This window comes from Podarcis bocagei (genome assembly GCF_964188305.1).
Source record: "Podarcis bocagei genome assembly, chromosome: 4".
NCBI classification, from domain to species: Eukaryota; Metazoa; Chordata; class Lepidosauria; order Squamata; family Lacertidae; genus Podarcis; species Podarcis bocagei.
The window spans coordinates 21,064,494-21,080,415 of NC_138128.1; the positions used below are offsets into that span (position 1 = coordinate 21,064,494).

The 15,922-nt window shown below is 39.5% G+C and overlaps 1 protein-coding gene across 3 annotated transcripts in view; it reads right to left on the minus strand.

Moving 5' to 3' along the window:
- Positions 1 to 281: 281 nt before the first annotated feature.
- SMC4 (structural maintenance of chromosomes 4) overlaps positions 282 to 15,922 on the minus strand; it is a 41,830-nt gene continuing 26,189 nt past the window's right edge. For all 3 annotated transcript variants that reach the window (XM_081189978.1, XM_081189977.1, XM_081189976.1), the window contains exons 12-24: positions 15,714 to 15,899; positions 12,809 to 12,970; positions 10,661 to 10,886; positions 10,494 to 10,573; positions 9,826 to 9,978; positions 8,979 to 9,105; positions 8,235 to 8,424; positions 6,996 to 7,140; positions 6,094 to 6,267; positions 5,190 to 5,372; positions 3,805 to 4,037; positions 3,200 to 3,383; positions 282 to 741 (exon numbers count right to left, since the gene is read on the minus strand). In XM_081189978.1, the coding sequence (XP_081046104.1) occupies positions 565 to 741; positions 3,200 to 3,383; positions 3,805 to 4,037; positions 5,190 to 5,372; positions 6,094 to 6,267; positions 6,996 to 7,140; positions 8,235 to 8,424; positions 8,979 to 9,105; positions 9,826 to 9,978; positions 10,494 to 10,573; positions 10,661 to 10,886; positions 12,809 to 12,970; positions 15,714 to 15,899 (2,220 nt within the window). In that variant the 3' untranslated portion in view covers positions 282 to 564. The remainder of the gene's footprint in view (positions 742 to 3,199; positions 3,384 to 3,804; positions 4,038 to 5,189; positions 5,373 to 6,093; positions 6,268 to 6,995; positions 7,141 to 8,234; positions 8,425 to 8,978; positions 9,106 to 9,825; positions 9,979 to 10,493; positions 10,574 to 10,660; positions 10,887 to 12,808; positions 12,971 to 15,713; positions 15,900 to 15,922) is intronic.

The window sequence follows — 15,922 nt, forward strand, 5'->3', positions numbered from 1 at the left end:
TAAAATTTAAACGGCATTTTAACTTTCAATTTGAGAAATACACCTACAGTGTTGCTGGAAGCCCTCCTAAAAACCAAGGCCAGCAATTCTCCAGAAGCAGACTGCCGCAGCACAAGAAACGCTGGAGAATACAAGCAACTTTGCAACATGGCGACCTTACAATGGTAAGGAGGTGAGGGATTCTGCAACTGTATATGTAATATGAACCTATAGTTTCCACACATTTCAGTTTTCTTTAGAAGTTGGTATATATGTAGGAATACAAGGAAATCACACCTCAGTCAATTTATGATTTTATTTTAACAAATAAAAACATTAAATGCTTTAAAAACAATTATAGGCTTTACCTCAAAAATAAAGTGTACTGGCATGGAATGGTGATTGCTAAGCACCACAGAGCAATGTATATCTAGTTGCAGTTTAGAACTTCCTTTTCTTTCTTTCAAAATGCTAGTAGCTTTGAAAAAGTTGCTAACGCATTTAAAAACACAAACTGGGGGAAAATGTGTATTAGGAAATGTTCATTAGAAAAGTCTACTGGTTAAATAGAAGTCATTTCTGTATTCAGGAGCACCCTACAGAACCAAGTTCAGCAAGTCCCTTCAATGCAATCACTTTGGGATTTGTTGCAACACTTTTTGTGGTATTGTAAGTCTTGTAAATCCCAATTAGTCTATCCGCAATTTCAAACATGTTGTTTCTCAGAGAGATGATGATGAATTGTGCATTTTTTGTTTGTTCCTAGAAATTGAAACATATTTTCAATTAGGATTTGTAATGAGCCTGGCAAAAAAACCACAATAGTTTCCCAGTTTTTTTCAAGCAGTAGTGATAGTAATTAACAACCACCAAGACTAGTACAATTTCTTCCATTAGAAATATAATTTAAAAACTGTCCAGTAGCACCTTAGGTAAAGGGACCCATGACCATTAAGTCCAGACATGACCGACTCTGGGGTTGCGGCGCTCATCTCACTTTATTGGCTGAGGGAGATTGAAGTGTTCTACTGGTTTCTCTGTCTTGTGATTCCTGATGTCAGATTTATGTCCAGTAGAACACTTCAATCTCCTAGGACATTCTATACAAGATCTCAAAGACCAACTGCAGTCGTTAACAGTCGTCAACAGGTTTACCACACCTATCAGCCAATCACCCATTCCCACCACGCTTCTGAGTAATACCCCTCCCCACCCTCTCACTATAGATGAAAGGTCTGCTGACTTCTGTTTCAGTGTATCTGAAGAAGTGTGCGTGCACATGAAAGCTCATACCAAGAACAAACTTAGTTGGTCTCTAAGGTGCTACTGGACAATATTTATATATATATATATATATATATATATATATATATATATATATATATATATGCTTTCGTAGATTTATATATATATATTCTTCTGCTGCAGACCAACACAGCTACCTGCCTGAATCTCTTCCATTGTTTGAGATGACTATCAGCTTGACAAATTCCTAGAGAGCAGTGCCCTAGCCAAGATTCGTTGGGTTCAGCAGCAATTTTGAGGATTGGCATCAGGAATAAAGACAGAAGCTTTAGAAAGTCTGGACAATATTCTATGATGCGTTATGTCATCTAGGTCTTTGTTAAAAAGTAAATCCTCTAGACATAGGAAGGAAAGAAAGTGGAAGCAGGGTCCTAAGGTTGAGGACAGAAGCTTTGAGACTTTATTAATGAAAGAACCTCCTTTTTCTCATTGGGTTCTCTTTAGGGAGGCATGATCTTTAGACTGAACTGCACCAGAAAGGAAGGTTTCTACTGGGACGTCTACCACTAGGTCTTTGAGATCCTCCACTGGTCGAGAGGGGAATATGTAAACCCTTTGTGCTAACTGTGAAGATTTCTTATTCTGATGTGAATAAACAATTCTGCCTTTCCTGTTGGGATGGGAAGGAAACCTCTTTAGGAGCTGACCTGGATTCTGGAAATACAGGTTGGGGAAAGAGCCCTAGCTCAGAGGTAGAACATCTGGTTTGTATGGAGGTCTCAGGCATCTCCAGGTAAGACTAGAAGAGACTCCTATCTGAATCCCTGGAAAATCAGCTGAACTGATTCATGGGTAGCAAGAAATAGTTTTTGAGAGTAAAGCTACAAAAGAATCACTATGATGATTAAAGGATAACCCAGCTGGTTAGAGCATGGTGCTGATAACACCAAGGTAGCAGCTTCAATCCCTATATGGGACAGTTGCATATTCCTGCATTGCAGGGGGTTGGACTAGATGAGTCTCAGAGTCCCTTATAACTCTACAATTTTATGAACATGTCAAGTGATTGACTGCTCTTCAGTGATGCTGCCAGAATATTCTCCTTCCTGTTTTTCTAGGTTGTCAAAGAACTGATGGCATTAAGGAGTTAATTCAGAAGCAGAATTATGGATAAATGACCTAGAGTTTGGAGCCTGTGTTGAGGCTACTGACAGCAGACAGAGTGGTTCCAGAGATCTGATTCATCTAATGTGTTGTTGGTCTGATAAGTTACGGAGTCAGACTTTTTGAGTAGGGCCCCTGTTGAATCTCTGACCTGGGATGAGTAGAGGGGACAAAAGATTTGCCATGTGTGGTTCTCTTTATAGTGATTGAATAGTCAAGTTTTGATTGCAATCTGCGTTGTTGCTGTGTGGAGGATTGAAAATGGCAGCAGACAACAGTTGCATTAAATGACTGATAGGAGGAATTGGAGAGTCCTAGGATTAGGCTCCACAGCAATCTTCTTTAGGTTTGCTTATTTGATCACCCTAAGGTGCTGTCTTTTCAATGTGGTGCCATAGAGAAAGGAAGATGCTGAAGATTTTTTTTCTGGAATGCAGAAAGCTGAGGAAGTGAATTCTTTAGAGAGAGGCAGCCAAAGAGTAACATGCAAGTATTGTCAAACACTGAAGCAAAGAGCTTGTGAAAAAAGCTGTCCTGGAGTCAAGGCAAGCACAAACTGGGGAAGGCTCCAAGCAACTAAGATGTAAATTTCAAAGACTTAATGACATTTTCCTTATTTTTGTTATCAGTACTGGGACTTAACCCTTTCCTTTTGGGTAACTTCACTTCAGTCAGAGAAACACTGCTCTTCACTGACATGCCCCAGAAGCAGACATACCCAAGACCTTTTCTAATTATTTTAAACAAAACTAGCATTAATTTGATACTACTAAAAATGTAAAACTTGGATATTGGCTTCTGTACTACTTACGTATATGTAAAATGCTACGATGGATACATTTTTAAAATCAAGGGCTGCATCAATTTCATCCATGAAGTAAAGAGGAGTTGGTTTGTAATGATGTAAAGCAAACACCAAAGCCAGCGAGCTAAGTGTCTTCTCGCCACCTGACAAGTTGAAAATCTTCTTCCAGCTTTTCTTTGGTGGACGAACACTGAAAGAAAGAGGAATATATTTATGGGCTTACAATTTACAATCTCCACAACCAAGCTTTTAAGCAGTGCTAAGCAGGTTAGAAGTATATGCTATACATTATCTCAGTAATTTTACAACAGTGCTGTTTGGTAGAGCACTATTATGCCACTTAAGTATTTCGAATTAGGATCTGATGGCTGCTCTATATACAAAAAACAAGTTTAGTGAATTTTGTCTTAGCTCACAATCTTAACAACTATGTAGACCAGTGGAGGGGGCTACAATCCTTCTAATGCTACTAAACTATAATTTAGCATTGCATGTGATTCAGCCAAGTTTGGTTAATTCTGCAGTCAACATTTAATGAGCATAAATATACCACATATAGGTGGTAAAAGGACCATCAAAATACCTTCAAGATATTTACAGAAAATACCTACCTGAACATGATTCCTTCAGAGAAAGGATCCAGACTATCTACAAGCTCCAGTTCAGCATCTCCTCCCAATGTAAGCATTTGGTAGTTTTCCTTTAGTTTATTTGTTATTACATTAAATCCTGCCATAAATTCATGAAGCCTTTGTTTTCTAAGATCATCTTCAGCTTCCCTAAATTTGTCTCTCATATTGGTTATTTCATCCAACTCTGCCACACGTTTCAAGTAGAGTTCCTCCTAAAAATTGAAAATGTGCATATTTGATATGACTCCTAAGTGTTTCTGTTAAGGATCAGATAGATTTAAGTGCAAAAATCTATTTGTCCAGAATTTTAATATACAAAAGAAATTCTAAGTTTCTGTTGCCATTGTGAACAGTGTTAGAAACTGAGATATGAAAGCTAGGAGCTAAATGACACCTTAAACATAGGTTATGGGTGCAATAACGAAAGGTCTAGGCTCACTTTTTTAAGAACAAGAATACAAAGCTGAAAATGAACTGAGGTTGAAATATTAAGTTCATTTTTCACATGGTCTAGTCCTTCTCTAGCCCACCCCACCCCACCCCCTAATATTCTTAACAGGGTCTCTTCAGAGGGTCCAGTCTTCAGATTGTAGCTGGAAGCGGGGAGGCAGAAAAAGGTCCTCCTTTCCTTCCACTCTGCAGTTTTAATCTGAAATCTCAGGCGCAGTACTGCACCCAGAACTCAGACACTGCTCATGCTAATGAAATTCCCTGTCACAAATGTGTCTAGAACAATGGGAATTTTGAACATTGATTATGAAGTAACTGACTTTTATGTTTGGCACCTGTGCAAAGGAAGGACATAAGCAGGTTGTCCTAGCATTCCCCTTCCATCAATTAATGCTCCATACAAAAAGTGCGAAAGAAGACTTTCTGAGAAGGTATCTAGAAGTTGGGCTATACCAGGCATAGGCAAACTCAGCCCTCCAGATGTTTTGGGACTACAATTCCCATCATCCCTGGCCACTGGTCCTGTTAGCTAGGAATCATGGGAGTTGTAGGCCAAAAAACACCTGGAGGGCCGAGTTTGCCTATGCACACAGGTCCTGCTTACCAAACACAATGCACTCTCTTGGAAATTGTAGGCAAGCATTCACATAACAAGCCCACAATTTCCTTTGGAAATATTTCTGGTATGGGATTTATCCAACTCTTCCTCCTAAAGCATGCAAGCTTAAGTGAGCACTTGTAAGGAATCTATAATTTCTTTAGGAAGTAATGCTACTTAGCTCTTTATAAGGAGAGGTTCTCTCAATGACAAACAAGAAATACTAGTCGAACAAGCATTTCAGGTAACAGTCTTGCCACAGATCTGTAATTGCTTGTACGAATTCAAGATACTAGTTTTAAAAAAGTATGATTACCTTTTTGTTATATTCAGCAATGGCACCCAAGTTTGGTTTCATTTCATTACATTGTGCTTCTAAAAGAGCTATCTGATTGGTTACAATATCCGGGTTTCTTATAGCCTCAAGTTCTTCCTGGCTGAGCACTGCAAGTTCTTCTACTTGTTCATCTTCCAGAGAATGCAGTGATATTTTTGATATCTAAAATACATTTTAAGTAATTAATGAACAAGTCATATTCACATTTCTACAGCTACACTTTCAAGGAACTTTCTTGTACCTTAACTGTATGTTAATAGAACAAGTTTGCAGTCTTAGTCACACACTCATCTAGAAATTGTGCATTTTTAGATATTTTAAGATTTATATATGTAGTCACTTTAAAGGTCTTCTGATGAAAAAGCAGCCTATTGGTAAGAAATAACTAAACAACTTTATGATTTAACAAACTTGATTTAGGCACTATTTGAGTGTGATCCAAATAAGAATAATGATCCATTTCAAGCCAGAAAACAAGACAAAAAAAACTTGGATAGTATGGAGTTTTAACTATATCAAACAGACATTGTAGCAATGCAAGGCATGTGCTCCCTATTTTACAGGACACTGCAGAAATTAAATTGTTTCTTTAAAAAAGTAAACCAGGCTTTGTGGACAGCAAAGTGGCTCTAGATAATAAAGAGACTGGGTGGGATATGAAAATAGTATACTCTCCAATGAGGCATAGTCTGTGACTTTTATAGTTTTTTCAGGATCTTGGTAGTTTGCTGTATGATAGATAACATGCAATATTAAAAAACAAAAAACAAAGAACCCAATCCTGCTATATGACAGGATTGGGGAAAGCAATAAAAAAAAGTTTCCCCCCAAAACATAATATTATAGTTTTTCTTAAAATAGTAAGGTATTATAAAGTGTTTACCTCTTTTTGCCAATATTTAGTCTTTGATTGATGCTCTGCAATATGACTGTCTAGCTGTTCAATTTTAAGCCTAATATTAAGAGCCTCTTTTTGAAGCAAATGCTCTTCATCTTGGATAGCTTTAATTTTCTGAAGCACAGAATGGTATTCCGCTTGAATCTCTGGCAAAGACTCCTAAGTAAAGATCATAGGTGGAAGTTTATTTTTTATTATTCAGTTACCGGAAAGGTTTACATTTCTAGAGCTCCAATTTGTTCTAGATGCTAATGTCTCTTTAAAATGTGAAAAAACACAGGTAATACCCATCATCAAAATAACTGTGCAACATAACTGCTTGGAAGGTCAAATGCTGCAGGGAATGGTTTAGCATAGTGGCAGCAGGTATTAACAAAGGGGCAGGGAGGGAGGGGGCCTCTCTGTGCAGCCTTGTGTTGAGTAGCATCAACTCAGTGACATGTGGAACACCAGCTTTTCTCACCACCTCTGAGATGCAAAGGACTGGTAGTACACTAATGCCTGGAGAATGACGGAAAAGTCAGCTTTTTTGTACACACCCCTTACAAACACACATTTTTCTACTCCGAAGTGATGCATATAGAATTATTACCGGGAACAGGAAGAGTAATGATTTTAAGTGTTAATAGTAAATTCTCTGGCGTGAACAGCGCCTCATTTTTGTGCAATATGAGCGTACCTTTAAAATGATATAAATAAATTGAGCAATTGAATCATATTTTCTCTTAAATACAATTTTTGCTGGTGTTGAAGACTTGTAGTGGATTTTATTACCACATGCATTAAAACTCTACTTGTACATCATATACATTTTTAGTGTTAATACACTGTTTTGCATCTTTTAAAACACACCCTATTTAAAGAAATCAAGTTAGTATCATACATACTTCAGCTTCTTTGCTGTCATTCATAACTTTAGCAGCTTTTTCTTCTAGTGTATTCAGCTGTTCTGTTAAGTCTTGGAGGGCTTTTTTATTCTCTTCAATTTCCTTCTCAGTGTGGAGAACAGCATCTTCTGATTTATTCAGGTTTCTATCAAATACAATACAATAATAAAGTAGGTAAGAAGCCTCTACTCTACTGACATTAAAACCTTGAGTAGAAATCAAATTTAAAAATGGAATATAAAACAAAATATTGACATTAGAAGACTGTGATATGATGGCCATCTTTAATTATTCAAAGGGATGTAACATTTCCATTTCGAAAATCTGTTTTCATTATGAAAAACACACCACAGATTTTAAATTTCTATAGAGCGAAAAGACTGGAAATATAACTAACTTGCAAGTTCTGTGCATTTAACTAGTGCAATTGCAGCGTTACGTGCTTGGCAGCTGGTCAGCTGAAATTGTACAAACTGAACACATGGAAGGTCTTAAAAGCTCTTTCTGCATAGGGTTCTCATGGCAGAGCTTTACAGCTCTCAGACTTGCTTATCAGGCTCTGGGAAAGAGCTTCTCAAAGCCTGGTAAGCAAGGCAGAGAACTTAAAAGCTCGCTGCCTTGCGTGGGGTGCAAGGCCTGCTCAGTGTGCCTGCTTCAGAAAAGTAGGGGTGGTCAGGTGGGGCTGGTTCCAAAGTTGCTCTGACTATATGCAATTTCTGGAGACTACTCACCTACGTTTTCCCACTTTTTTATCATTTCCTGTGATACCTATTTCCTACCCCATTGTCCATGGATTTCCTGACACACTATTTCAGTGGCTAAATATAATGGGACCTCAGGTTAAGAACTTAATTCATTCTGGAGGTCCGTTCTTAACCTGAGGTACCACTTTAGCTATTGGGGCCTCCCGCTGCCGCCAGAGAACAATTTCTGTTCTCATCCTGAAGCAAAGTTCTTAACCTGAGGTACTATTTCTGGGTTAGCGTAGTCTGTAACCTGAAGCGTCTGTAACCTGAGGTACCACTGTGTATGATAACACACAACACAAGCACAGAATCTATTAGCACACAAACTAACATTTTAAGAATAGGAGCCTTTATTTTAAAAATATCCAGCTACTATGTTGCAAATCCATTACTTGATAATTTTGCTGCTTGTTTTCTTTAAACACTGTAATGAAATGAGTGTCCTGTTTATTTTTTTATGTTGGTTCCAAAGGATATAAAATCATTTCCATACCTATCTGCTGTCTTGATTGCCACCTGAGCTTTAGTAATAGCAGAAGAACATTGATCTATTTCCTTGTTTATCTTATCAAGATTGTCTTGATGACCTTTAAGCTTATTATTATTTATGTCAATTATGAGATTATGCAATCTCTTTATTTCTGTTTCCAATTTACCAGCCTTTGCAGCAACTTTGTCATAATCTGTAAGACAAAAAAAAAGACAAAAAAAGAACTTGATGAATACTTCTAGTGCTAAATATATAAACAGTATGGTATCAGCAAACTACGTGTTCAAATGTTTATATGTTTACAAGATTTATTATTGTGCAAAATAAATGTATATCCGCATTTACTTAGCTATAATACAGTGTGTGCATTACTTCAATTGTAATTTCCTAAACAGCATTTGTTAAATTATTTGCTTTGTAGATTGAATAGTTTTCTTACAAGGAAAATTATCTATAACTACTAGCATCAGGCTTGTTGACTAACTGGAAAGGATAGCTTTACTGAATAGAAATACAATAGACTCCAAATTATTGACTCTCTTATTTGATTTCTAGGAGATAGGAGTGAGAGGCACAGAGAGGTAGGTTCAGAAAAGTGAAGTTTTATATAGTGAGCAGACTAAAAGCTGGATCTGTGTGTACAGGTCCCACCCCCAAATGTGCCCATGGGCCAAAAAAGTGGGTGACCCCTAAAACACATCAATTATGATTCACCCTCAATTATAATTTACTGCAATGTTGACATACCTTCTTTGAAACAATGACATTTTCTCTCCATTTCTTTCTGCTTGATTTTGTCTGGAGCTGCAGCAATTACATTTCTTTCAAGTTCTTTAATCTGGATTTTTAAGTGAGCCTCTTGCTCTGACAAACTCTAAAGAACACAATTATTAATTACTATTAATTTCATTTGTGACACTATTCCTATGAGGCATCTAGCAGTGATTTACAACACAATAAAAACATATATAAAACATTTGCATACATAAAAATAGCTAAAACAGCCCACACCAACTAACATAATTATTTCAGGAGGGTTTTTAAGCTGAAGGACTAACTCCATGAAAGATCCTAACCTTGGACTTGGGAGACAGACCTTAACAAATAACTCTTAGATGAGAGCCTGTGCTGGCTCAGAATATAGGCGAAAGACCCCCAAGATAATTGCTGCCCACAGGCTAACCAGAAAACATTAGGTGCATTATAAGTTTTTAAGAACATTTTAATAGGGTGTACAACTTGCCTTTTGCCTTTTCTTTTTGGAGACAATTACCCTTCCCTATCTTAAACTAGTTTGTCTGGCTTGCCTTTTCTAAAATCTGTTGGGGGGGGGTTAACATTCTCTCTGGCTCAAACACTCTTTTCAAAATTACTGCTCTTAAGATTCTTCCATACAATGCAGGAACAAGTATCAACAGCCAAAGCTAAACAACCCACTTTCCTACTGCCTGTGCTTTGAACAAGTTTTAAAATACCTGAAATCCTTCATATAAGATAGTATATTTAAAGGATAATCTCCATCAGAAGACATGACTGGTGTATCCAGAGCTAAGAAAAAAAGCAGTAAGGTATCTTTAGCCGAACTTATGATTACCTGAATGTTTGCACTGTACTTTCCTAACGTGTTCCTCATTTCTCTAATGCTCTGGTGCAATTTTGATATTGCTTCTTCAAGTTGCACTTTTTGTTCCTGAAACTGTGTTGCTTTTTGGAGATCCTTTTGCAGCTGAGATTCCATTTTATTTACCTAGGGGCAAGTTATAAAATGTAAAAAAAAGTAATGTATATAACATGCAAATAAACCAGGGATGGGGAACCTGTGCCCCTCCAGATGTTATTGGACTTCAGCTGTCAACAGCCTCAGCTAGTGAATGATGAGAGGGTTGTGTTTCAACATCTGGAGAGCCAACTGTTCTCAATATCAGACCAAAAAAAGCCCCCAATTCATCAAAATATATTTCAGTGTTTATATGTCTAGACTTAATATAAGAAAGAGCTTTCAGAACCAACATAGCCCCTGCTAAAGGTTGGCTGGGGGTGTTACTATAGCATCTCTGCTACCAAGCAAGAACACCAGTCCCAGACGTCACAGGGGCCAAAATAGGGCATTCCATGAGTGACGTTCGATCTGCCAGATTGAAAAGTTCCTTCATTCCCCATCATATCCACAGATTGTGCCCCTGACCACAGCCACCCTGGCACTAGATAGTTATTTTCCCCGCTCCTCATTAGGAATTCAGGTGTTAGAGAAAGCATACTAACCTCATCTTCTGATGTTTCAACTACAACAGAGGACCCCATTCTACCCTTCATTACTTTCCCTCCACCACCAGTCATTGTACCTATGGAAGGACCAAGAACAAATTAGCAATTCTTTATTTCCCATTCAAATAAAACTTTAACCACAACTTTAAAAAAAAATTTAATACCTGATTGTTCTATGATTTGTCCTTGTAAAGTTACAACTCTCCATCTCTTGTTTTTCTGGAATGCAACCCTTGTAGCCTGGTCCAGGTTATTAGCTACCAAAGTGTCACGTAATGCAAAATAAAAAGCATTGCGAACCTTCTCATCTTTAACTTTTACCATATCAAACAAACGAGGAATGTTTTCAGGAGTCTGGATTTTTCCCATGCTTTTCTCCCATACTGTCATCTGGAAGGATTAAAATCACCACAAAACCAGTAAACTAACCATAAAGAACTGCACAGGTCCTTGATATACCTCTTTAGTTTACTTTCATAGATCTTTGTTCATATTTTAATTGTTTTCAAATACTTTATGACAACAGTGCTATCATATACAGGCTTATTCAAATAAAGCTCCCTGAACTCCATAGGATTTACTCTCTTAATACGTGTTTGAACCTGAAGCACCATTTTCCCCTTACATAAATCTATGTCATGCAGATATATACAGTATGTTTCGACCCATAGGACGCACCGCCCCATAGGACGCACCTAGTTTTTTTTTTTGGGGGGGGGGGAAATAAAGGGGGAAAAAATATTTCCCCCCAGGCGGGGGGAAGCCCAAGCTTCCCCCGACCCCAGCCCCAAGAACAGCCTGCTACCCGCAAGCCTAGGGAGCCCGGCGGGAAGTCACGCCAGTCTCCCCAGGCTTGCGGAGAGCTGCGCGCAGCCCGGGCGCGCTCTTCAGCGTGCCCCAGGCTTCAAAATGCAGGCAGCTCTGCGCAACCCTCGGGAGACCGGCGCGAAGTTGCACTGGGCTCCCTAGGGCTGCGCAGAGCCCGGGACTGCAGGCAGCTCTGTACAACCCTCGGGAGACCGCCGTGAAGTCGCACCGGTCTCCCGAGGGTTGTGCAGAGCTTCCTGAAGCCTGGAGAGAGAGAGAGAGAGAGAGAGAGAGAGAGAGAGAGAGAGAGAGAGGGGTCGGTGCGCACTGACCCCTCTCGCTCTCCAGGCTTCAACGAAAGCCTGCATTCCCCTCATAGGACGCACACACATTTCCCCTTCATTTTTGGAGGGGAAAAGGTGCGTCCAATAGGGTGAAAAATACGGTAACTCCTAGTATGTATTTACTCTTATATTAAAAACTGAGACTTTGTGATGTTTATTACAAACATGAGCTGTCACTAGTAAGACTATTTTAACAGGCTGTAATAATATACTATCTATACGAATATACCTTACAGTATTTGTGCCCATCATATATAAAACAGTTTTACTATTATAAGCCATTTTAAAATCTAAAAAATGACACTGTAAAAACCAGCTGAACATAGTTGTCAGGGGTTCAGGAGCAGAGGCAAGGGCAAGGGAGGAAACAGAGAGCGAGGGGGAGGAGGCAGAAGAAAAGATGAGTGATGACGACCCGAGATCTCCGAGTCTTTCCAGTGAATCAGAAGATTCACAGAAAGGAGCACCAGTGGTCAGGGCAAGGGGGGAGCCTAGGGGGACACCCCAGGAAGATAGGGCCAGAGGGGACTCCGAGGAGAGCAGTTGGAAATCGGGACCAGCGTCACAGCCAGAGAGCAGGGAAGAGGAAGAGCGCCAGAGATCAAGCGCTGGCAGCTCGCAACAGGGGGGAGGGCACGAGTCAGGAGTGGCCACACCTCCATCGGGGAGCGAAGAAACGGTCAGACGGAAAGTGGAAGGTTGGGCGCGCGCGCCAAGTTCAAATGCACAGGAAAGTGACGCAGTAGGCAGCCAGGAAAGGGAGCCAGGTCCTAAAGCCCGGCGCAAGGAGACAGGGAGTTCCGGGGGGTCGGCGTCAGAAGAATCCCGGAAGGAAGAGACCCCGGGGGGCAGAGGGACCCAGAGGAGAGCAGTCAGGCGGAAAAGGTGGAGCAGGGCTAGGATATTAAGTTGGTGCACAAGGGGCGGAGACTCAGACGGAGCTTCGCCGATCTAGCCATTAGACGTAGAGTTGCACGCAGCAGCTTGGGAATGGAAACTGTAACTCAATAAAGACTTTTACTTAATGACCGCTGGCTAGCGTGATCCTCTGTGAGCTAGGATCTTCAAGCAGCTCTGACAATAGTAATGTAAAAACAAATCTATATGCAACTTCGACTTATTCAACTTAAAAGTTATCTATTAAAAAAACGTATTACAAACCTTGTCAAGCCCTATAAATGTTGCCACTCCAATGTTTTCCTTCTTCAAAAATTTAACACATTCTTGAGCGGTATCCATGGTGTCGACTACAATGTGATCTAATGCTCCACATGATGATGAAATTGCAACATCATACTTCTCATCTATGGCTCCCAAGTCACCCTAGTAGCAAGAAAAGAAAGCACTTAGGTTAGTAATATGAGTACCAGACATCCAGTCCTAAGCATAACTGCATGTAAGTCCCATTGGTTTTAATGGATCTCATCCCTTAACATAAAAGAGCTTCTCACGTTGTTGTTTTAATGTCCTTTCACACTGCTCCCACGATTTAGGGTAGAATTTAAGCAGAACTCTCTCCTGAAAGCTATGGGGGAAAAGATGTTAACTAAGAAATGATGGCTCAGAACAAATGTGGTGGGGTAGTATCTCAAAAGGCAGTGGCTCAAATTTGCATACTGTTCTGGCTAATCTCTTCTTAAAGTAGCTACACTTGGGCAGAATGCATAATTGTTTCACAGGGCACTTTGAACCTATTATGAATGAATTTTATGTTGGGAGTCATTCTGCAAAGAAACAGTAAAGATGTTTGTACCTTTAAGAACTGTTTCTGTGAGCTTTGGGCAAATTGGGTACAGCTGGTCATGACTACAAAAGGAGGAAAAGTTGCAGTTTGAACTTTGCCTGCAAGGAAAAACACCCACAAGCTTTGTTGTTTTGTAATAAAACCTTTATTTGTTTGGTTTTACACCGGTCTGGTGGTGTCATAGTTTCTGTCATCTGCCACCAGAGGAAAAAAACCCCTCTAACATTTTAAAGGTGCAGCTTATTTGCAGGTGTGGCTTATATTCGGGCCAATACTGTAATGTAGGTGAATGCAGAAAAAAGGTAGCTTGGTTACATCCAGAGATGCTGGACAATGCTGCTGCCAGTATTTTTTGCATGTTTCCTTGAAGACTCAGAGAGGCTGAGTAACCTTTACTTTAATTTGGAAACCAACTTTTGTCTTGGAGAGATGATTGTGCATGCAGTCCTCTCAAAAGCTGCCTCAGCGTCTTGGGTTTACCAAGTACGACAACTTCCCCTGCTAAATATTCTCACTAACCAAGTTAGCCTACTCAGATAAAGAGAAGAAGTACCACTGTGTATCTATCTGAAGGTTAGCTTTACATTGCCAGTGCAAGATCAGGTTGGGTAAACCTTGTAGCCCTAAGCAGAAACAGATCTTGGGGGAAGCAGGTACTTCCCATAATTAAGTTACATATTCACCAAGCTCAAACAGGCCATACATTATTCATATATAAGGTGACTGAAGAGAAAAAACTCCTACTTCCCTAACTATAGATCTAAGAGAAGCTTGGTGGAATGACAAACTGCCAGAAAACTTTGGTCTTATTTATGTAAACCTTCATGCCCCTTCAGGCAGCTAAAGAGTGCTAGGCCTGCTCCAAAGGGTGGCAAGGATCTGGACAGCTGGTTGCGACAACTAATTATTGTTGTCTATGGAACCTTGATAGGACTCGGCATGAAAGCTGGGTCTGCCCTCAACACTACCCTATCCTTATGAAAAACACACAAATGTTTTACAGTGGAGAGGAGACTGGAGAAAGCATTCAGCTCAGATACCCTGCAGGAAGAGGTGATAGCTACTTGGAAATAGATTTTAAACACTCTTAGGGGCACTGTCATAAATGATTCAAAGGCGGTCTCTGGAGAGCTGAGAAAACCCTGTACAGTGGTACCTTGGTTCTCAAACTTAATCCATTCCGGAAGTCCGTTCCAAAACTAAGGCGCGCTTTACCATAGAAAGCAATGCAAAACGAATTCATCTGTTCCAGACTTTTAAAAACAATCTCTAAAACAGCAATTTAACATGAATTTTACTATCCAACGAGACCACTGAGCCATAAAATGAAAGCAATAATCAATGTACTGTACTATAAAATAAATAAGACAGTATTGTAGACGATAAAAATTAAAATTACTTTTTTCCCTTACCTGCGCTGATGATAGTCATTGTTTGGATGGGGGGCTTTTATCCATTTCCACAGTCACACAATCAATCAATCAATCAATCAATCAATAGCTGAACTGGGTTCCACACAGTCACAAAAACAAATCAACCGAAAAAGCCTCAAAAACAAAAACACAAAATAAATAGCAAAAACAAAAGCACCAAACTTAACCCATTCCGGAAGTCCATTTGACTTCTGAAATGTTCGAAAACCAAGGCGCAGCTTCTGATTGCTTCAGGCGCCCTGGAAACAATAGCCGACAGCCACATCTGATGTTCAGCTTCCAAAAAACGTTTGAAAACCGGAACACTTCCAGGTTTTCAGCGTTTGAGAGCCAAGGTACCACTGTACAGCTCTGCATTTCAGCATAGCTCTATGAAGGAAATGTTTCAGCGACAGATATGAAATTGTAGAAGAGGCCAACTAAAAAGGGATAGAAGATATTAATTGCTACGTATGTTTCTTTTGAGAGTGTTTACAAAGATCTTCCTGGAGGAAGAGAATGTCCCTAACTTTTGCTATCTAGAAATTGATCCCATTAGATCACCATACAATTCCATTAGAAGAACACCATGCAATAAAACACCTGAAGGAGACAAATTGCTAAGCTGTACTAAAGGGAAGAGGGGATGTCTGCGAACAACACATATGCTGCAACAGGTGAATGAGAAATACAATAAAACGCACAACTAAAGCTGGCCTGAGAAGAATGGGAGCTTGAGAATGATGTGACTCAAGCAAGGCAGAATGCAAACTAAATTATGGGAGCTGCTTACTTCCCTCTAGTTCTATTCCTACCTTCAACCACAAAGTGGAGACATTACCCAATCTGACCTTTCACTGGCAATGGGAAAAAGAACAATACAGAAATGGCCAGAAAAACAAGAACTTACTAGTCTTCCATAAATTCCAGGGATTTTCCCAGACTTCATCTGTTGAAGTAAAACTTCAAGAACTCTTCCTCGACTTTTATTTATTGCCAATGAGCTTCTTGCTTCTTCTACTTTCTGACGCAGATCTTGAACATAATTCTTGATGTTTGCTTCATCTTTTACAAGTTTATTAAGATCATTCTCTTTCTTAAACGAAAAAGGCATTAAAT